The sequence below is a fragment of the Acanthisitta chloris genome, unplaced genomic scaffold (assembly GCF_000695815.1).
Source record: "Acanthisitta chloris isolate BGI_N310 unplaced genomic scaffold, ASM69581v1 scaffold1269, whole genome shotgun sequence".
NCBI lineage: Eukaryota > Metazoa > Chordata > Aves > Passeriformes > Acanthisittidae > Acanthisitta > Acanthisitta chloris.
Window position 1 is genome coordinate 125,163 of NW_008690650.1, and position 23,406 is coordinate 148,568.

The following is a 23,406-nucleotide window of genomic DNA, read 5'->3' on the forward strand; positions in this document are numbered from 1 at the left end:
ATTCTGCCATGGAGCTGGTGGGAACCTTACCTTCTCACACCTCCATGGACTTGTGACTTTAAATAGTCTTGGCTGGAACCATTTGAAAAGCCTCCAAAGTTTGATGTCTTATTGGCACTGAAATTTGTGGAGGCAGGATTGCAGAGACAGTTCGATATGGACTGTAATGGTGGATCCTAGGCAAAGAATTCTTCAGGAATCTACATGAATGAGCGAGGGCTGCCAGGCACTCAGGCAGACTTCCAGATGGACCAATATGATGCCAGGAGCCCCAGCCACCACAGCTGTCCAGATTTGTTGGCAAAAAAGTTGGGCATCGCTGTTTTCTAGCATCCTAGGTATGTGATTTTTTTTGTGTGTTGGAGGATTCATTTCTTCTGACCATCATCTGTGCTGAGATGAGTCTTCCAAGCTTTGAGAGTTCCTGGTTATGTAACAAACTTTTAGGCAGATTGCTCTAGAACTGGAATTTAATGTTGATATTCTAATATTTTGTTCCAGATTGGAACAAACCCAAATTCTGGATTCCACCATTTCTGTCCGAAACAGGGCATTTGTCTCTAGATGATCCTAGCTGCGATAACGAAAGATAAAATTCTGTGAATTTTATTCAGACATCTGCGTCTGTGTGTCTGTGATTTTCCTATACTCAGAAAGAGCAATATCTTTGGTATTGCACATTTTAAAAAGCTATTAACTGTAAAAATGTATATAATTTTTTTAATTACCTGGAAGACTTTATAGAAATACCTTTTTATTTTGAGATGAGCTATTCAAGTATTACATGAGAGGATGGGTTTAAAAGGAAAGGAGTGAGTTCTATGAAAATGAACATTTACTAGGAAGTGAAAGAATAATAGTGAAGGAGGGACCCTTTCAAAAACTAAATTGCATGGAATGTCTACTTTATTTCATACCAATAGGGATCTCTTTGCCCTTGTCATTACATTCCTGAAGTCCAAAATCACTGCCTTTCGCTCCTCTTTTATTCAGGATGCTTTCTGGAACTGTATTCATTCTGTTTTTCTCTGGTAATAAAATTACTGGGGTTTAGTTATCACTTGGTTATACTCTGAAGTATATTGTTTTTATTCTTAAAAGTACACAAATTGAGGGTAATGTATTTCTTCATGAGCTTTGTTTTCCTGCAGTGCCCAATGATCCACTTGTGCCGACAGCTGTGTTAGGTGAGGACCCTAGTCCTTCATTATCCATTCCTGCATGAGTTTTGTCTCCTTGCATGGTTGAACATTGAAACAGCTTGTTTTATGTAAAACTATGCTGTTGTTATAAAATGACTCTACACTCAGTTCATCAATTCAGAATTATACTGATACCACTTTTAGAATAAAAATTATTTTATGTTCTCATGAAGAAGTTACTCCTAGTCACTGCTAACTGAAGAGTAAATGAGGAAATAGGTAAATGGAAAATACTAAAACTTTCCTTCCCAGAGCTTTGAAACCAAGTTCTGACATGTGAAACTAGAGTTCTATTAAGAGATCCTTAAAAATAAAATTCAGGTCCATATTAGCATTATTTGGCTCCTAAAGCTCAATTTTCTAACTACATAATAAGAATGAAAAGGGGAAAAAAAATCCAGAATATCCAAGAACAAACAACTTTCTTCATAGGTTCTGAACAAATACTTCTGTGTACCTATATTAATTGCATATTTCAGTTGACAATGACTAGTAAATTTTTCGACTTTGACTTACTCTAAAAAGAAGAAGATACGTTGGGAGTGGCCAGGCTCCTTATGTCTATCCTACATCTAACACTGAATGCAGGTTTTAGAGTTGTTGATTTTTTTTGAAAAAAAATATTAAGATAAAAGTATGATTTGCACCCAAGTTCTTGGTTGGATAAACACAATGTGCACTATTCAGTTTCAGTCAGCTGCTGAAGTTATTTTAGAATAAAAGACAAATATCAGGAAGTGGGCACAAGTTGCAAATTAGATTCATAGAAGTAAAGTTTAAAGAGACCTGTGAGCAATTTAATCCCTCCTCTGTTTTGAGATGGGACATTATACCTACAATACAGACTCTTTCTGGCAATTTGTTGTCTTAGTGTGCTTTAAAAATTCATAGTGAACAGAATTTTGCTCTTGCAGTGACATATTCCTGTGCCTCACTCCTCCTCAGTAAAAATAAACTTCAGATTCATATTAGTAATATTTGGGACCCAAATCTCAGTTTTCTGAGTATTAATGGGTGTTACTGCTATTAATGCTTACCCCTTGTTTTTCCTAACTAGGCTAATCTAGACTAAATCATCATTGCTGTGGATTGAGCCATTTCCTTTTGAGAGACTCATAGAAAATATGGAGATCTGACACACTTCTGTCCTTTTAAAACAGTCACTTTCCTATTAAAAAGCTCATGTGTCCTCAATTATCTCTCTTTTAGTTGAGTTAAACCCAGTTCTTTCACTCATCGTCTTGTAGCTGATGTTTTCTAAATTTGTTATCATTATTTTCCTCTGAACACTTTCCAACTCACAGGTTGAATTTTAAATTGCAATGCCCCAAATCAGGTACAGTTACTAGAAGAAGTCTCAATGCTGAGCTGAGTGGAATAGGTACCCCCATGCCCTACTTGTAGTGTACCTGCTACCTGAACTGTATTTTCTCCTTTTTGTTGTACTTACGTTGCTGATTTGCATTCAGTTATCTGATAAAATCAGTTATCATCATCCAGTCCATTACTCCATTCTGTAGCTATATATTTAACTTCCCTTTCCAACACACAGTATGTTGCATTTACCATTCAGTTCACCTTGTTGGTTTTCTCATTGTCTCCCAAATAACCAAGAAAACTTAGAAATCTGATCCTGTGCTTGTGAAGTGCTCGTGGTACCTTACCACTCAGTGCCATACTGTCAGACTATTTTCTATCCCATTATGTGGCTTATGGGTAAAAATATTGATAGAAAGTATACTCAAGAGGAGCCTTTGCAGTTCATCATGTAAAGTGTCCTCTGAGACTGACAGCAAATCATTATTTGTAAGTAGTCTTTGGTCTTTGTCAAGCTGGGTGTACCCACCATGTGGGAGATTTATCAAGTCATGTTCTGCCCATTTCCTTTCGGTAATGTTGCATATGCCATTTTCTTGGCTTAGAGTTGTTTCTTAGAAAGTTTGCAATCATCAGAGCAGTTAAACTTTGGAGCCTTCCACTTTGGGCCTGAGGAACCTAACCAATGGTTTAAGAAGTTTTCAAGTGGTGATGAAATATCTCACGAGACTTGTCAAGCTATTCCTAATAGCTCGTTTAGGCTGTAAGCATTTTCCAAAGGTCCAATGCTTACATTGTGGCAGAAAAAGGTACAGACAGCCGTAAATAGCAAGGGCAGGGAACTAAATGAAGAACAGTTAAATAGTTCCTGACTGCATTTTCATCTACTGGTAATGCTATTCTGAGCATAATAGTCTCCTGGTATAAGCAAAGCAGTGATAGGTGTAAGAGGTAATATTTTTCACTGAGTAGACTGAAATAGTGGAGAGAAGTGTACAAGCTTTTGGGTATACCATGAAGAAGAGGCTGGGTACCTGTAAGCCGGTTCCTTTGGAACCAGATCATTTGGCCTACTCCATCTTCACATAGCTGTTGCTTGGCCCAGCATCACAAAACAGTTGTCCTCTGCTTTATTTAGAGATGAGCAAAATTTTATGGGCTCTGAATTGCAGAACATGTTCTTTTATATGAAACTCTTATTAGATCTATACTAGGTTGCTTTTTCTCCATGTACAGGTTATTAATGCTACTCTCCCATTCTGTGTACATTAGCACTAAGTTAGTATGACAATTTTGCTTTTCTCAAGTCCCTATCATTACACTGATGGCATAATAATGTAGCCCTTATAATTTTTAAATGGCTTTCATTGTTACCTATTGTGAAGCTGTAACAATTTTTAATGTCACTTTCTTTTAGTCATTTTCTAATATAGTCCTGAAATAAATTTCTTATGTTCTGTTCATTCATTGTTTTTGCTGCTTCAATGGGTTAAAGTGCCTATTACTGGTAAGTATACTGCAAGGAATGGGGAGAACTGCAAATCCAGAGGTGGTTTGAAATATGTATGATTTACTAGAATAAACCATGACTGCTGCATGTCATTCACATTATTAGGCAGGTTAGTGAGGCATAAATTTACTGAAATTAGCAACTTGTGTGACAGTTCAAAGAATCAGGTTTCTTAGGAATTTTCATTTCAGAAGGCTTTAACAGGGTTTGCTTTTTGGTGGAATTATAGAAAAACCAACCTTGGGGTGTGCATTTTTTGCCTAGAGTGTTTTGCCTCCTAATCTGCATCTTTTGCAAGGAAAATGGCAAACTGATTTCAAAAAAGTTTAGGAGGGGCTGGGTACCCCCTTCTCATTTCAGTAGCTACTTTCCAAAAAGGTTTCTATTAGAATTTTTCTTCCTCTGCAAATTCATTTGGACTGATGATTGCTAATTTCAATATCATAACAATTTCACAAAAGGAACTGATAAAATGTGATCACTTCATGCAGCTTTGACATTTGGTTTTGGTAAGAAGATTGGTGTAGTACAGGGCATTAGAAGATATTTCTTTACTTATACAGCATAGAGCATTAGAGGAGACTTCTTTGCTTATACAGAGCAAAAATTGTGGCCAAAATCAGCACACTCAACAGTTTCATTTATCTACTAGAAGACCTGAGTTAAAATGACCACTCTGAAGTGCTGATTCATCTTCCCAAATGGAGGTGGTGTTCTGAATTGGAGGCATAATTGCTTCTCTTTTTTACTGGGTTCTCAATTTACTGTTTGTTGGCTTTAGACAAATGATGTGCTGATGCCACTACAGAATTATTGTAATTTATTGTTTAAGGTGTTGTATTGCTGTTGATACATATTAGTCATTAAAAAGTTACTTTGGGTGATAGAATCTGGAGTTTCCAAGTACATTAATGTCATAAAGCTTTGTAGCTTCAAATAAAATGCTCTTCAGACATCTTTATTGCAGGATAAAGGACTGCAAACTTCTGTATGTGTTTGCAGTTAAATTCCTTTATGTACTTCACAGTATTTATGTGCTGGAGAGTAAATGTTTTGCATTCTGAGAAATCAGACATAGTTTTGAAGGAAGAGGTTGAAAACTGATGTTGATATGCATAGCACCAGGTGTTATTGCTCTGTAGGTATCTAATGCATTGATTTCTTGTGAACACAGATGAAAATCACACTGCAACAGCAGAGTCCAGCCGACTCCTGGATGTCCCTCGTTATCTCTGTGAAGGCACAGAATCCCCATACCAGACTGGGCAGCTGCACCCTGCCATCAGGGTGGCTGATCTCCTGCAGCATATTAACCTAATGAAGACCTCTGACAGCTATGGATTTAAAGAGGAGTATGAGGTGAGATCTTCAGTGGTGGGTTTTTGCTAGGAAAAATCCCTTGGAAATGGGCAGCCTTTTGTTTGCATTGCATTGCAAAGGGATGCAACTAAATATCATGGGTTTAAGTGAAAACCAGATAAACAGGCTTAAGATTCCTATATATGTAACCCAAAAGTGAAATAGTGAATGGAGTCCAATGGTTTGAGTCTTGAGCACTGCTAAAAACCCTGTGTGTTCCTTAGGGTAGTAGAAGACATGCCCTGCTGAATGTTTCTGACATATTGCAAGAAGTTGCCACGCTTTTGTTGCTGCTTTTCAGGAGAAATGCTGTAATTAGTTATGTGAGCTATCTTCAGTGCAGATCTCCTGGATTAGGTTAAAGTAAAGATTTAACCCGTCTGATTTTGCAACACTGACTGGAAGCACTCTCATGATTTATTATAGCATCTCAGGAGAGCAATACTGGGACTTAACTCCAGCTAAGAAGCAGTAACGACCTGCCGAGGGTAGTAATGCCTTGAAGTTCTAATTAGACCTCTGCCCAAGCATGTCTACTTACAACTTAAACATTAAAGTGGAAGCAAAAAATTGCTGGCACTGGAGGTAGAAGATGAGTACAGATTCATTTAGCTTCTGATCTCTGAATCTGTTGTGATTCTTTGGGATTAGAATATCAGGCAGGACACATAGTAAAGACAGGAATAGTACTACCAAGGTTGCTCATAATACAGCTAGGTTTAAATTGAGTTTTCTCTAAGTAATCTCTTCTGACTCAGTTTTCAACCTTCTCTCCTTTCTGCAGCTGTCTCTACTGTAACATAAGAACTGGAATAAATAAATGTGTGGTTTTTAAAAGAATATTATTCTCTTTTCCTCTCTTTTACTTAAATAAACTTCGTTATGCTCTGCCTAACTTCAGGACTAACCCCAAGTGTCAACCACTGCTGGCGGGGAGGGTGGTCCCTGATGCCACATCAGGTGTTTTCCTGCTTGCTACTTCTTCTATCACTATACACAACATATTTTCTCTGCCTTGGGCTGACTGCTCATTAAAGTTCTGTTTCCATGGCTACTGTGTGTTTTCTGGAGGTAACTTACCCAGACCAGGATAAGAGAACATCTGGAAGGAAAGAATAGCATAGACCTGCAACAGCTGTATAATATCTACGGGTAATGAAGAGTAATCCAAGGAGGAATAAAAGCTGCTTCTATCACTACTGAGAGATCAAACTCCTAGGAGTTAAAAAGATGTAGAATAATTTTGCTAATGGCTAGACAGGGGGGATATGAGGAAAAGCAACATGAACAATGAACATTGGCAGAAGAGACTTCCTGGTGGCCCTCTAGGAAGAAAAGCTGCTTTACCAAGTAATATGTGCAAAGCAATGGAATGCTGTATTAAACAGGCTGTATATTATTGTGTCTTGTACGAAATGATCAGGCTCTCTGCACTTTCTGAATTCACTGTCATTCCTCCATAGTAAGGATATATAAGCAAGTTTAGCCTTCCAGCAATAACAGAATTTGAAATCCCTCCGGAGTTCCTCAGTGACTTGCCCGTTTACCTGTAGCAGTCAGAGGGAGAGGGTCTCCCTTCTTCTTTAGATATATTTCTGTACCATGTTACCAGCTGGGTGACCAGGGCAGATGAGCAAAGCTGAGCTTACTTTATAGTAGGACAGTTCTTTTAAACTGTTGCTTTTGGAGATAAATTAATGGTCAGAATGTTTTCTTTCGGAACATTTTTATTTATAGAGTTTCTTTGAGGGGCAGTCAGCTTCTTGGGATGTCGCTAAGAAGGATCAAAACAGAACAAAGAACCGCTATGGAAACATTATAGCATGTGAGTATTGGTGTCCTTGGTTTGAGCCATAGCTCTACTCGTGTGTTACTCGTGCCATGTTCTCTCTTCCTTTACAAGTCTTCAGCGGCATAGCTGCTTAATAACCCCAGCGGAGAAGGAGGACAGTACCTTTTTCAGCAAGTTTTTTTGTCCTTCACAGTTCAACTTTCTTTCTTTTATAACTCAGGCTGAATTCTGCATTTGCATCTCTTGTTGTGCAAACTGTGGTAAGCATATAGCAGCGACAAGCTAGCACTCATCTGTATGTTGATCCTGTTAATTTGCAGTTTGTTATTGCTCTATCAATGCAATTGAACACACAGGAATCAAGGTGCTGAAGAAGTCCCAAAATGGGTAGAATTACCTCTTCATCAGATCCAAATGCATTGCTAACACCTATGTTGTGACTTCGTGAATGTCTCAGTAAGAACTTGACCAGACTTGGGTTGGAAGTGAGGAAGCAGTAATCAGCATTTTTGGTTTTCTAGATTGCCATCAGTGGAGCTGATATTGAAAGGGACTTTGAGCAAGTAACCTGTTTTCTTTGTGTCTTTTTAACCTTGTGTAGCAGTGTTGATACCTTTCAGATACACTTAATGAAATTTAGTGAATGTTTTTTGAAGTAATCGAATACCTCAGACAAAATGGTTCTTTGTAATTCTGTGTAAACACTATTATACACACTTGTATTGCAAGGTGCTTATGCCAGCTGGTTTTAGCTTTCTAGATGATTTACCATTAATATCTTACTTAAAAATCACACTTCGAAAAGGCTCCGTAACCACTTGGTTTTTACAGATGACCACTCCAGGGTGATTTTGCAACCTGTTGAAGATGATCCATCTTCAGATTACATTAATGCCAACTACATAGATGTGAGTGGAATGCACAGCTTTCTCCCTCTCAATTTGCCAGCTTCTCTATGTGAAACTATTGCATGTTATGCCTACAAATTTATTGAAAGCTTTCTTTTATTAAGAACAAATGTACACTTTCCTTGTTCTACGTCCTAGTACTCACTGACATTGTTGTGCTTTCTTTCACATCTGACTTTGGTTTGGGCTGTAGATTTGGCTGTACAGGGATGTAAGTACCACTATATGTGAATAACAGCATCCTATTGTAAATATTTAATATAGATATTGTTATTAATTGCTTTCCTCTTCTATTTTTATCAGTTGATAACTATGCATGCCTCATCTAATTTATCTCATGTGTTCCTTTAAAAAATTTCCTTTTGTGTGAATATTTTTCATACTTGTTTTGAAAAGATAATTTAGCCGTTTAGCATAGCTCTGAATATTATTGGATATTAGATAACTCAGGTGAACCTGTCTGTTAAAGAGAATTTGTTTTTCCCTTTTCTTAGTAATGATTTTGGCCACTAGTTTTTCTTTTTCCCTTCCCATTTATGTGTGAGAAGCTGGATAGTATGCTGTACTGTAGTTGTCTGAAAATGTACCTGTGGAGTAGTCGTATTATAAGCTTTGCAAAAAGGGAGGGATGATGGCATTTATGGGTTGGTTTCTTTTTTTTTTGTTAGTTTTTTTTAAAAACTGGGTTAGACAAACAATATTTAGCTGGCATTTGTCTTAAGGTGCTAATTTAGGTACTACAAAGTATATACACAAACATATATATATAAGTATTTTGACACAGTAGAAATTCCCTTACTGCTGCAGAAAACCTAAAGTTTGAAATTCCATGCTTTAATCAGACTACAAATTAAATCATAATTTTTTACAAAAAATGTGATACAAACAAATTTTGCCAGATATTTTTTATTTTCTCTAATTAACATCTTAGGAATAAACAAGTTGTTGTATTCAATGTAATTCCAAAGTAATTTGAAAGGTAGTGGAATAGCTAGTACAAGTGTTTTTAAAATACATGGCTTTGATTACTTTTGTTTATAATTGCAGCTTAGTAGTTTTTCCTGACCACTGTTAGTTGATAAAGACCCTGTTGGCTTTCAGGATATAGAGACTTAGCTCCAGATATATTGCTGTCTTTTTATTTGGCTATTTTAACATGGTGATCTCTGTGAAGTGATAGGCCCGTGATATTTTGCCTGGGGCCTTAAACGAGGAAACTGTGCCAGATTTGTAATAATTTCAGTCCTTGAGGGTATTGTTTTTCATATTTGGGAGTGAATTGACTATCATTAGAAGGAAAGCTACAAGTTAAACCTGCACTTTGGAGTTTTAAGTGTCATGTTTATCTTCTTCTGAAAGGCATTGCTGAGTGTAAAACAGTGTAGCACAGGTTCCACTTTCATAATTTGAAGCTGGGGCTTGATATTAAGGGGTCCAGGAGAAATTTTCTAAGTCATTTGATGCAATCTTGGTATCTTGTAAAGCCAAGAGTAAGGTACTCCGAAGTTTGTTCATAAGCCCCAGAGGAATGTGCTCTCATTCTAGACAGCATAATGAAGCAGTCTGTGGAAAATGACATAAACTCCTTGGGTACGTTGAAATCCTTTACTTCAGTAGCATGTTGAATACCAGGAATCCAAGGGCTTGTCCTCGGCTGTAATGCAGTACTTCAAACAAGTGGCCTAATAAAACTGTAACCTAGATAATAATTGCAGTTATTAACATTTACACCTCATGAAATTCTGTATTGTCTTCTCACCAGTACTACTAAAGCTTCTTTCCTCTTTGTTGCTGAATTGCTGGCACTGGTCAAAATATACTCTGAATTATTTCCTCAAGCACCATAGCTCTTTGTCTTGTAGTTTGTATGCAGACAACTGGTGCTGTTCAGTACTGCTAACATTGGCATAGACCCAGCTACCTGGAAAGGCTTAGTTGTGTAGGGTTACCTATCTACCTATATATATATATATATAGGTATGTGTATATACTTGTGTGAATCATGCCCAGTATAACTGATGCACTCTTTGTGCAGTGGAACAAAATATTTTGCAGAAGATTGCACTGCAGTAGGACCTTGATTCTGTGCACACACCGTTGTCCAGTTCTGTCCCCATTAGTTATGGCTGGGGTAAATACCTCTCTGTGCCTTACAACGATTCTCTATTTAGAAGACAGAAGGTGTGTATTTTTTCTTATTGGTTAAGTTGTGAACACACATCAACTATTGAGATAATATGATGGCAAATAATTTTTACTAAATTTTAAATAAATATTCCAATGTATTTGGCTGGGGAAAAATGTTTATAGAGGACAAATTGTTAAGGATCCATCTAGAATACTCCTTCCTGGTACACTACAATGTCTGTTCAAGTCAGATGTTCTTATTTTCATTCTATCTGTTGTCATTTGAACCTTTTCAATATTAACTGGTTTTTTAGGTTTTGAGCTTCATGCTGCTCTTAAATATTGGTTTGTTCTGAAAACGTTGTTTAGAGATAAGGATTCTGTAGTATCCTTATGCTTTGATTTTCCACTCTCTGTTAGTAATATGGTACTCAAACCAACATATATTGCTGTTTTAGGGATATCAGAGACCAAGTCACTACATTGCAACCCAAGGTAAGAATCTGCCAGCTTTAATCAAATTGAAAAGTGTTCTCTGTTGTGTCCTGCAGTGTTTTGCAAAAATGGAAGTAGCTGAAAATAAAGCTTACCCAGTATTGTGAGTTGCCATCTTGTGTTATGGTAAATTAACATAGCATTTTCAGGTGGAATGTGAATAAATTCAAAAATTACACTAATTTGTCATGTTAATTAGCTATTGAGCAAATCTTTCAGTGATAAATTCAGCTGATAAAGTTGGAAGCTGCTACCATGATTTCCAATTATGAAGATGAATAGAAAGAAGAGACGTGGACAGAGAAGAGAACAGTTTCCGCGTGCCTTGAGGCATTTTTCTTTCCATATTACAGTGTATTATTTTACTGTCTAGGATTTAGTCCAGGATGCAGTGAAGATAGTAATGATAAATTAAACTGTCTCAGAGAATCTGGATAAAATAAGGACAGAGAACAAAGCCTCTCTATAGAAAGGAGTGAGGGAAATCTTTATCCTATAACACCCTACTAATGAAAAGGAGGGTTAGAGGAAAAAGATGAATTTCTATGGAAATTATTCATTTTGTATTTCTGATAAAACTCCTCACAATGAGGGAAAAACAAATAGATTACTCTAAGATTGCACTGAAATATCAGAAGCTATGAATTAAAGTAAAAATAATTAGATTTAGGTGTGTCATTATTTGATATGTGAGTATAATCAGATAGCTGTTTGGAAATATCCTGTTATTTGTGCCATCTGTTGATTGTAGCTGCGCAAACTAAAAACTTTTTTTAAAGCAGGATACTTAAAGTCCTGTACACATTTTTTTTATGTATGTGTGAGTGCTGCCTAAATACGTCTCTCTACAGCAGTTAAGTCTACATTTGTATTTTATTTCTGGTTTACTGTGTAAATCATTGCACATATTGGTGTGTAAAGGAAACAAAAATTTATTGCTGATTTTGTGTGCAGTTTTCAATCTAGCTTATGAAGGAACATGGTTGAGTCTTCAAATGTGGCACTTAGGTTTAGTGGTGTGCTCAGCAGCATTAGGTTTAGTTATACTTGATGATCTTAAAGGTCTTTTCCAGCCTAAACGATTCTGTGGTTCTATGTGTTGTATATACAGTAATATTTATAGTATTGCTGGATGGCAGTCAGGGAGCTGTTTCTGAGATTATTGGAACAGGATAAAAGCCTCTGTCACTCAACATGTCTCTGCAGCAGAGCAGGAGGCAAAGCTTAAATAAGTGCTCCTCATTTGCATCACAGAAAAGTAGTTAAGTTAGTTTAAATACACTTCAGTGGGAAGTTTATGGCTCAGTACCTACTTGTGCTTGCATGCTTTGCCAGGCAGGATCCAGATAGTAAGCACAAAGTATCTATTCCAGCAGCCTGCCTGCCTGACATTTCACTCCAGCATGGACATCTGAAGAAACTCACTCTCAACACATTACGTTTAACAAATGCGAAACAAACCTGGAAGTTTAACTATAGATGCAGTCACGCATTGCTGTGTCCTTGTAGTTTCAAGCAACTTCTGGCATTTAACTACATGAAACACCTGCTATTAATTTCTTTCAAGTGGTCATTCAGTTACACTGAGAAGATTCAGCGTTGGTTAGAAATAGCAACATAGTGTGGAAACCAGCACAATGGTATGATGATGTGGTTTCGCAAAGCTTTCATCTCTGAGCAAGTGTGTTCATGTGCATCAGCGCTGAAAAGCACTGGATTTTTTTTTTAGCATTCGCTTTGACTGTTATATTTCTGCAGAGTATTACCTGGATTATTTTCTTACAGGTCCAGTTCATGAGACTGTGTATGACTTTTGGAGAATGATATGGCAGGAGCAATCAGCTTGTGTTGTGATGGTCACAAATTTGGTGGAAGTTGGGAGAGTAAGTTTTTGTTTTGTTTTTTCTTTTAATGCTGCTAGCTTAAAGAAAACTCCTGCTGACAAGACATGCTACTGTCAGAATACAGAAGGGTCTTGTGAAAGACAAGCCTGCATTCTGAGAAGAGGGGAAGGAGGAGGAGTCTAGACATTGTTGCGGTTATGGCATTTTGTCAAAGCAACTTCTGAAGACTGATGCTGACTTGCTTTCATAAATAGTGAAAAATTGTCTGAATCCAAAATTCGTATTTCAGCAAAATACAGTTGTATACTGTCACTCAAATGAGGAGACTAAGTGGACTAGTGAGGAAATGTGCTTCTATATCACTGGGTAGAAATCAGCAAATTATTTACAGTTTAGCAGTAATACATCCCTCAGGGAGTTCTGGGATTACTTGCAACAGTTTGATTACAGATACAAAATGCATCCCAGTTTAACATAAGTGGAAATGTATTCCATAGCTCAGCACTAAAAAAAATACAAATGCTCATTTAGAAATGAATTTGGCATCTAAGTACTATGTAAAGCTGTGTAAAGCGGTGCAAACTCCTTGTAGCTAGTGCTTAACTTGACGAAATAGCCATTAGCCATGACAAACCACATGAGTGCATGGTCATTTTGAAAATAAATGTGGTGCAATGCAGGACATACAATACTGTATCCTCAAGCTTCTTTTTTTTTCTTTTGGTGTCAAACGCATTCCCATTTTGTATTTAGGTCAAGTGTTACAAGTACTGGCCTGACGACACAGAAGTTTATGGGGACTTCAAGGTGACTTGTGTAGAGATGGAGCCCCTTGCAGAGTACGTCGTCAGGACCTTCACTCTGGGAAGGGTGAGCACATTTTGAAAGGGCTCAGCAAAATACTGTTCCCTGGTAGCAAGTACAATGAAAGAGGCTATGCTGACACGTTCCTGTACAATACCAAATCCTTCTGGCTTATTATCAGGTCCACAGTGTAGGCAGCCTTACCTCACCGTGGGAGTAATGCATTGCATCAGTGCTATCTAAACACACATCTCACTGTGGCACTTTGAATTTCCCCAGAAATGTCAACTGCTGCCCTCCCTTCTCTCACAGTCACCTCTTCTCTGTAGCCTCAGTTCTGAGCTAAGCTCAAGTACTAGGTTATGAGTCATGTTTGCTGTTCATCTTCATTCACTCTGTCCTGAGTGCCACTGAGTCAATCTCAATCAAAGGACAAACTCTGTGAGTACAATATATGTGATACAGTTGTGGTTTTATGGTAAATCATTATACTTGCCTGTAAATGTAACAGCCCATTGTCTTAATGAGCAAAACTTCTGAAAATCAATATGAAATGTATCTAAGTCTATAAAAAAAATCTAATGCAGCAAAAGTAGCATACTTAATGTCAAAAGTAAAAGTTACAAACTTCAAAATGAAAAAAGCCCCAAAGACATCTAAAAGCTTCCTATTGGTCTTCGCTTTAAATAATTGGTGAAGTGATGAAAACTGCATGTAGAGTCTATCGGTATGTGTGATCGTTATTTGAGTCAGGTAATATCTAGTCTATGAAATACTTCGAATTTCATAACCTTTGGATTTTTTGTTTTTTACAGAGGGGCTACAATGAAATCCGTGAAGTTAAACAGTTTCATTTCACTGGCTGGCCAGATCATGGAGTTCCTTACAATGCCACAGGCCTGCTTTCCTTTATACGGAGAGTCAAATTATCTAACCCTCCTAGTGCAGGGCCTATTGTTGTCCATTGCAGGTGTGTACAGAGGGGGTAGATTGATTTTTTCCACAACTGTGTATGCGATTATTTACAGTACTCTCTTGTGAAGCATCCATATTTTTGAAGTGTTTCCATTTTGAATTACCTAATTCACACTGCAGCAGGATTTGGCTGTCTACAACAATATTTGGAAATAATCAGATTCTAGTCCTAAATAGAATAGCCTGAGATTTTCTTTTTCCTGCAAGAGGTGCATCAGGTAAATCATATGATACTTCAGGCTCTCGTTTCAGGTAGCCTACAACAATTTTGTGACAGCAGTCAAGCATAAGCGTAGATAGAACTGCTTTGATAGCTTGGTGTTGCATATAATGTCTGAACAGATTATTAATTTAAAACAAAGTAACTAAGTAGACAAAGGAAGATGGAATGAGGTTAATGGTAATAAATAACAGAATGTTGTTTGTCCTGTGCAGGTTTTGCAAGGTTGTGTTGTTGGGACACAGTCCTTTGACAAACAGAATTTGCTTTCAGCAAATGTTTGATCTGCTTAAACATCAAATGTTTAATTACATTTTGTGGATAAAGTTACTCAGCCTTTACAGATTTTAATAATTCACTGTACAAAACCTGTCCATAGCTTTGTGTAAAACCAAAAGAAATCATGAGTGAATCTTCTGAATACTGTTACATGTGCTGTCTGAACTATCTTGGAACTTGGCTGGTAAAACATACACTTGAGCTTCTTATTGTAATATATTGCTTAAAAATCATCCTTCATCTTATTAAAGAAAGGCACGATCTGTCGTGTTCTGAAGTGCATAAGCTTAATCATGCTCCAGATTTTGGTTTAGGTTTTTGGTTTTTTTTTTTACTTCAAGTATTGATCTGGGTCATAAAAGGAGGAGACTTTTTTTTTTTTTGCTGTTACAAATATGATAGAAGAAGGTTGTTTTGGACACATCAAAAGATTTAAAGGACATCATGATGAGAAGGAGAGAAGAAAAAAATTAGATAGTGGTTGTGATGAAACAACCCGAATGACTTTATAAAAATGCTCTCAGTAATAGGTTTAAACAGTTTGTAGAGGTTTTTCTGGGACTACTCCTAACAGTATGCTGATTCTTTTTAGTGCTGGTGCTGGACGGACAGGTTGTTATATTGTGATCGATATCATGTTAGATATGGCAGAAAGAGAAGGTGTTGTGGATATCTACAACTGTGTCAAAGCTTTACGGTCCCGTCGCATCAACATGGTACAGACAGAGGTATGACAGTTTACCTTCGGAGCATCTGATGCTTTCTGAAATGTGCTAGGTCAGAAGTTCACTGTGACTCTGAAAAGAGCAGGCAGTGGCCCTGTTGAGAGGTTATCTCCATTGAGGAGCATTGCTCAGTGCTGACAGTGCCCAGAACTAGGGTGGTGCAACAAACCTTTGTCTTTACACAAATAAGTGCCCAACAAAAGGAAAGCAAGGAGGATTTTTTAGGGAAGACCCAACATTAGGTCTGTTTGGGACATCCTCCCCAGCTCTGGTATCACAATTCCAAGAATCCCAAGGTGGAATTTCAGCAGGTTGCCACTGGTTTTAGACAATCTCCAATCACTTTATCCATAAATTGATTGTTGAATTTTATGTCCATTTTGCTCTCCCTTTTCAACTCTGTTTTTGTTTGCTTTATTAACCTCAATGCCAAACTTTTACGTTTTTACCCTTTTGGACTTTTCACACGCCTTCAGCAGCTCCACAGTAAAATCATTGCCTTCATAATGAAGCTCTAACAGCTCCCCTTCTGCCACCAGAGTACCATTGAGCTTCCACAGAAACCTAGGTTATTGGTTTATGTTAAGACAGGTTACCTGAAGTCATTTGCCATTTCTCTCTCCTGTCCTCCATATGGACATCTACCTGAGAAGTTATTGCACCTATGGCCACGTGGAAATCTCTGATATGCCAGGCATATCAGCATAGTTTGATGCAGTTTTCATTTCATGCTGCAACCTGTAGCAGTTGAACAAATAAATGTTCCCAGTCAAGTAATCCTGTTACAGGACCATTAACCTTTGGGAAGTGCATGGGGTGGAGTATTTCAGTGTGACTGCTTCAGTCATCCCAGTTTAATCTGCATTTGCATGTGAATGAACACCTCTACTATTACTCCTTTCTCTTCCTATTGCCTCTTACCTATCACCTTCTCTCAGAGGTTCATACTTATACAGCAAAATAAAACTGTAATTGCATCAAGTTCTTGTGTTGGTCATCTAGGCAACAGTGATGCCAGTAGCTCCATAGCTGTGTGGGTAAGGCAGCACAAGCTGTAAAACCAGAAGACAACTATGGTTGCTGGACATGGGCTGTTTTTAGAGGCACATGTTAAAGTTTGTGCTGTTAAGAACCTCATTGGTGGTATCCACAGTAGCTCGGTGAGCCTGGCACAGTTCTAGATATGGTTTACATCTGTTACTCTCAGGGTGAGTAAATATAATGGGCATTGTGTAAAAATTGACAGGAGGTCTAGTTGAAATAGTAATGCAGTGTTGTAGGACTCAGGATATCTCAAGGCAAGTCAGAAAAAAAAGGGAAGAAATGGTGCATCTGTTGGGAAACACTTGAATTTATTACTGGCCTACAGCCAGCTATGAGGCAATTGGTGTACTAGCTTGCACATGCATAAGGAGAATGCAGCATGCCAAATACTGGCTAATCACACTTGTAGTGCTTGAAGCAATTTACACTTTCAGCTAGTATTAGAGGACTGGAAGCTATTAAAAAAGAGTAAAGCCAATGAGTCCTTGGCATATGCACAGAAACCCACAAGCACTACAAGAAAACTGAAAACCTCCTGTTAAGTAAATTACTATCCCTGTTCGGTTGTTTTACTGAATTTAATTTGGTTCTGAAGAAAACATCCTTGTTAACTGTACCCCAATAAGAACACAACTCTGTTTGTGTTAAAGCATTATTTCGTGTATTGATGGACACTTCCATGAATGAGTTTTACAGTGTGCAAGAGATCTGTTTATCTTAAAAGAAGAAAAGATCTGTTGTTTTTAAATGGCTATGATTTTTGTTTCTTTTCCTAATTTGATAGGAGCAGTACATCTTTATTCATGATGCCATTCTAGAAGCTTGCCTGTGTGGAGAAACTGCCATTCCTGTCTGCGAATTCAAAGCTGCTTATTTTGATATGATTAGAATAGACTCTCAGACAAACTCTTCACATCTCAAAGATGAGTTTCAGGTATTCACAGTTCCTAATAACTCTTGATGTGACAACTATTGTTTTGCCTCTAGGTATATTTAATTTATTTTAAGGTAAAGATTTTTTTCCATATCACTTTTATAGGATTTGTTCCCTAACATTTTGTCCACAAAATAAAGCACCCATGTTTGTGTGCTTTACAAAACTGCTTTAAATATGGAATATCCTCCTTTTTAATAAAATTGTGGTAAATATCTGTCTGGAATAAATAGCAATGAGTAGGAACCACAGAGAGTTTTGGCTTGAATTTGCACAGCTAAGGCATAGCTCTTTAGGGGTCCAAAGTATCCTTTTTTATTCCTTTTTGAAGGGATGGTGTCACGTGGAATGCGTTCAGTGGTACATGGAGTGCCTCTCATACCTACAGCTTAACCTCACTTGAAAGGCCCCAGCACATCTATCAAACAGATAGGAGCTCTTATTTGCTAATGTCTTCTTCCTAATGGCTGATATTTTCCCATATTGCAGTATTTTGCATTAAAACTTGGGGAATCTCGAGTCCGTTGTGTGTTAGATCAGCATGCTAAAGCAAGCGTTTTCCCTTAGACCCTGAATTCTGTGACCCCTCGCCTGCAAGCAGAGGACTGCAGCATAGCTTGCTTGCCAAGGAACCACGACAAGAACCGCTTCATGGATATGCTGCCACCTGACAGATGTCTGCCTTTCTTAATTACTATTGATGGGGAGAGCAGCAACTACATCAATGCTGCTCTTATGGACGTAAGAGACTATCTTCTTTGTCTGTGTAGTGTGCCGTGAAAAGCTCTGTCATATGAGAGAGAGCACTTGCTGGTTTAAAAAAGGGTAATTCTTTGTTAGCGCAGTACCCAGTAAAACAGTCCTAATGAAGAAAGGTGGGGGGGAATTGGTGAGAAGCCCCATCAGCTTGTGTTGTTTGTTCAGGTTTGTTATCTTTAGTCTTTTGCATCCTTGTGGGACCCATTGGAAATCTCACCTTTTTAACAGCATTATATAAAGCTCTAGTCTCCAGACCTTCAAATCTCAGATCTCAGTGGGATCTCAAAAATCTGCTGTTTGTCAGGAAGTAAATGTTACCTATCTGAACATGAGGTTACTATCACTATTTCATAAAAAGCCTTTCTATATTAAGGCAGGAGCGACAGAAGAAGAAAGAAAAAAATTGCTTCTTTGGCATGTTTGGGTATAGGTTTGGAGGTTTTGTTGTTCATATTTTGAGTTGCAGCTCTTTAAAGCTGAAGTCTGAGTGACAGAAGTACTGTCAGGGGAAAAGGTGAATTAATGGAAAAAATGGAGGTGAGCCTGCTTATACGTGTGTGATCAATAAAGCAGTTCATCACATGTGCTGCCAGATACCTGCCTGTGCCTCCCATTAGCATTGCCAAAGTTAGGCCCTTAAAGCCACCTTTACAGTAAATACTTAAATAAACGGCCTGATTTCCAGGAGCATCTCCCCTTCCACAGAAGTGAAGTGCTGTCAGAAATTGCCATGTCAAGGAGAGAAGCTAGAATAAAATGGCAAATAGCAGCAGAAATCATCAGCACTGAATCGAATATTCACCCTCACGTTCTGCCTGAGCTCGTGCAAGAAACATTTGAACTGATAGCAAATGCAGTCTCTAATCTCACAATTAGCTATTGTGGCAAAAAAACATAGACAAGTAGTGTGTGTAAGACCAATGTATTAGGGTGTCACTGGGGCTGAATGGATGAATTAGAGCAGTAAGCAGAATTTTGGTAGTAAGCAAAATTGTTTAGAGTTTCAGTTAAGACTGCACTAAGCACCTGGATAAAATTGATGTGCTTGGACCAACTGGCACAGCTGCATAGAGGGAGTGTGGTTTGGGGTGCAAGGAAGGCAGCACAGGTGTGGGTGCAGGAGGACTCTGAGTGTGCAACAGTATGTGTCAGACAGGGACAGGAACCAAGCAGGGTGTTAGTGGATGGGCAGAGGCAAGTAAGGAGAGACAGAAATGGCAATAATAAAAGAAAAAAAGCAGCAGAAAAAAAGTAATATATTGCAATGAAGGCATATAACAAGGTTATAAGTATAGGGTTAAAATCTTGGTCAACACAAGCTTTTTTTTTTGCCATTTTCTCTTCTGGTTGTTTTTTTCTTAAAGACTGGTTTTTTCAGAGAGAGGGATCCTACTCCTGGGCAAGGAAAGGGGGACTTTCAATAGCAAACAGAAAAGGAAACTTTTCCCTTTCCACAATGTACTTGTCCCTGTGTTCCCACTGAAAGCTGTTTGCTTCCCAGTGTGACAGCAGGTCTCCTGCCGTTTGTGTTTTTTTAAAAAAGCCTAATCATCTCAGGCTCGGTACATTTTCTTGTCTTAAGAAACTGGAAATTATCAGGAAGAGGGCTAGGAAATCATCAGCTAGGACAGGTTTTATTTCTTAAAAATTCAGGGGAAGAATCAAAATTGGTTGTTTCTGTGTTTTCCTTGGGCAGGTCTAGAAAGTAAGACATAAACCACTACTACCCCAATATGCTTCCTGCATTAGAAAAGGATGGCAAAAATCTAGGTTAGAAAAGTCTTCTGCCTCCTTATTCTCTTGTCAAACAAGTACTGATGCTAAAGACATTAACAAGTTATTGGAGGGTATGTCAATATATTACGTGTGAAGATCCCTTATACTAATTTTCAAAAAAACAAGCTTCCATACCAAAAGTGACTTATCTACCCTACCAGGTCTTTTTTTTCTAGATTAATTTACTTAATTTAGTAAAATAATCTGTGAAACTGCTTGTGGTACCAGCATGGGTGCTAAACATGGGGCTCTCTGTGTTGCATACAGTAGTCCCAGCACTTCATCTTCAAAGTTGTAATTTACAATCACATCCACCTACAAGAACACCTTACTCTGTTTCTCAGATTAACCTGTTGGTGCTTCTGTGCCAACTCATATCTGTATTCCTTCACTGCAGAACTCTTCCATACATGGTTTCAAATTGCCTGCAAGGAACCTCTGATCTCTCCTCTTTTGTTTGCTGTTTGTAATACATGTGCTGCAGGAAATTAGTCCCTCAGCTGTTCATTGGCACTCAGTTAACCTACACAAGTTCGAAATCCCTATTTGCAGTTCTGTATAACACAGCATACAGAAAATGGAACCTGTGGTCATGACAGGAAATACTATTTTGCTGTTTAACTCATGCTTTCTGCTGAAAATGAGCCCCAGTAATCCTGCAAGTCAGTTCTGTGGGTTACCCTGTGGCTGTGCACTGTGAAACAGTTTGGGACTGTGCTTAGGGCCCTGTTCAGTCCAGAGTTCACGTATAACCTGCTGTGGACAGGATGATGTTCTGAGACCTCTGCACCTCTCTCTACAACATGGGGCGAAGGTTGCTTGCTTGGTCTCCTGGACACAGTACTTGGAGTGTAGTTGTCTGAGCCTCAGCTCAGCAGAGCCCTGAAGAGCATCTCCAAGAGCCTGGTGCATATCTGTGCTGAAACACAGCTTGCCCTGTAACCAAGCAGAAGGCAGACCTGAGTGGAGTAACAACCTCTTTGTTCTTACTGGAGATGATAATGTATTTTTCACCATAACATCTTTAGTGAAATCTGGTGTAATTGATGTCACAGCTTTGTTGTATCTTTATGGGTTTTTTTCTGTTGCAGTGTTTCAGTGGAATTTAAGTTCTTCCCTTACCAGTCTAATAAAATTGTTTGCTTTTACAGAGCTACAGGCAGCCAGCAGCTTTTATTGTCACACAACATCCTTTACCAAACACTGTGAAAGATTTCTGGAGATTAGTGTATGACTACGGCTGTACTTCTCTTGTGATGTTAAATGAAGTTGACTTAGCACAGGTTAGTCTGGCTTTGAGTTTTCCATATACCGTCGCGTGCTTTAATCACTCTGGATTTACTACATGATGAAAATGTAGAGCAGTGCAGTGACTTTACAGTTGTTCTCTGCTTTACAGTAAGTAATCAACACTAGTTCCTCAGTAAAGGTTAGGTGAGATGTCTGCAGTGGAATAAGGCAATGCTCAAGTTGTAACTTAACATTTAATTATGCCTGTTTTGCTCTGGTACAGGGCTGCCCACAGTACTGGCCCGAGGAAGGGATACTGCGGTACGGTCCCATCCAAGTGGAATGCATGTCCTGTTCAATGGACTGCGATGTCATAAACCGAATTTTCAGGATATGCAATCTAACAAGAGTAAGCATTATCGTATCAATATGTAACAGAAAAAACATGTCATTTTTAATGCTCTCAAGGTTCTTGTGCTTTTTAATTTTGAATAATAGTAAAATACTAATGTTCTTAAGCCATTACCCAGCAAAGAATCAGTCAAGCATCAATATCTCATATTAATTTCTAGTACTTTTCTATAGCTGCACACTAAGCAGAGAGAGTTTTAATGTGAATGCCTGTTGTTCTATGGCATTCTCTCTGATGAGTAGATGTATCAGAAATATCCTGTTTGTTTGGTGCACAGTAAAAGAAATATCCTTGTAACGAATATGTACTGACAAGTATTTAGTTCATAGCTTTGGTAAGACATTTTCTATGGTGAATCAGGACCAGGAATGCTGAGAGTTGTTATGCAACCAGGACCTTCTCAGCCTAAGATGTGAAAACCACAACATAAAAGGATAGTGGCACCCTGCAAATAAAGGTGTGAAAAAACTGAAAGCTCCTCTGCCTCTGAAGGGTTTTGCACCACTGTGCCTCCACCTACATTTATCATCTTTTCTCAACTTCAGTAGCAGTGTCAGTCTTGCATTCTTGTCAGCTTTTTCATACCCTGTACCATCTTGTCATTTTGCTGTCCCATAATGTTTCACACTATCACAGCATCTTCTGAAACCCTGTTTGCACACAGCATGTCCTCCTTTAGCTCACCTCTGTGAATTACTTATTTATGTTGCCTACCATAAAGAGTTACAGATGCTTCTGCCACCATTCTATGTACAATTAACCAGCAATCCCTATTTTACTTACCATGACAGCTTTGTATCTTTCATCCAAAACTGAACTTACCACCAATTGCTACTTGGGGTGTATGTTTAACTTTCATTAATGTTGAAGATAGCGGTGGGGAAAACTGATTACTGTTTACACAAAGATTTTTCTTATCTTCTCTTTGATCTTTGATCTTTTGGTCACATTTTAATTTTTCAGAGGGCAGAGATCAGTTTTCATGTGGCCAGTATTTATACTGAAACTTGTATTTTGCTTATATTCAGAACCACAAAAAGCATTTTCAGTTCTTCATACCTTGTTTGGAAACTACAGGAAACTACATGTGGGCACACTGGCAAATATTGCACCATGGTGCTTTTTTGTTGCATTTTGAGACTTCCTCTCTTTTTTTTTTTTTGGTTCATTTATTATTTTAATTGTTTACATTTCTTCTCTTTTTATGATGTTCCGATTTTCAACTTCTCTATTTCTCTGTCTCCCAAGACTTTCTGCCTCTGTATCTTGCTTTTAAATATATCTCTGCTCTGTTCTTTCTTTTCTAAAATCCTTTTTGTCTTCTTCAGCTGCAAGAAATTGAACAGACTATTTATTCTTCCTGTTGTTGAGGCCTTTCTTGTGGTAGTCTAATTCTATTCAAAGCTTTTCCTGTGTCGGGTCTAGCACATGGAAGGCTCAGAGATTAGCAGCAAAGCTCTCATGATTATCATAGTCAAAAAGGACTTCAAGGACAATAGTCATATTTGTGCACCAGTATTACTTGTTTATTTATAATGGGGTCAGTTTATGCACAGGAGCCAAAGGTATCTCTCTTCATTTCTGCAGGTCTAAGAATTTAACAATGATGATTTAATTGATTGTTAAGCATAACAAACCTTGGCACATAGAATCCAGGGAATTTGTCCATTTAGGAGAAGTCAGGATAGGTTACA

General features: G+C 38.1%; 1 protein-coding gene across 1 annotated transcript in view; it reads left to right on the forward strand.

Annotated features, from left to right (window-relative positions):
* LOC103809065 (receptor-type tyrosine-protein phosphatase kappa-like) overlaps positions 1 to 23,406 on the forward strand; it is a gene marked incomplete at its 5' end in the record, with an annotated part of 94,635 nt that overhangs the window by 66,772 nt on the left and 4,457 nt on the right. Inside the window, 15 exon segments of the mRNA XM_009081878.1 lie at positions 1,152 to 1,187; positions 4,015 to 4,026; positions 5,204 to 5,388; positions 7,126 to 7,213; positions 8,012 to 8,088; positions 8,282 to 8,299; positions 10,674 to 10,710; positions 12,496 to 12,593; positions 13,308 to 13,424; positions 14,174 to 14,328; positions 15,425 to 15,560; positions 17,386 to 17,535; positions 18,103 to 18,276; positions 21,222 to 21,353; positions 21,584 to 21,709. Coding sequence (XP_009080126.1) covers positions 1,152 to 1,187; positions 4,015 to 4,026; positions 5,204 to 5,388; positions 7,126 to 7,213; positions 8,012 to 8,088; positions 8,282 to 8,299; positions 10,674 to 10,710; positions 12,496 to 12,593; positions 13,308 to 13,424; positions 14,174 to 14,328; positions 15,425 to 15,560; positions 17,386 to 17,535; positions 18,103 to 18,276; positions 21,222 to 21,353; positions 21,584 to 21,709 — 1,541 coding nt within the window.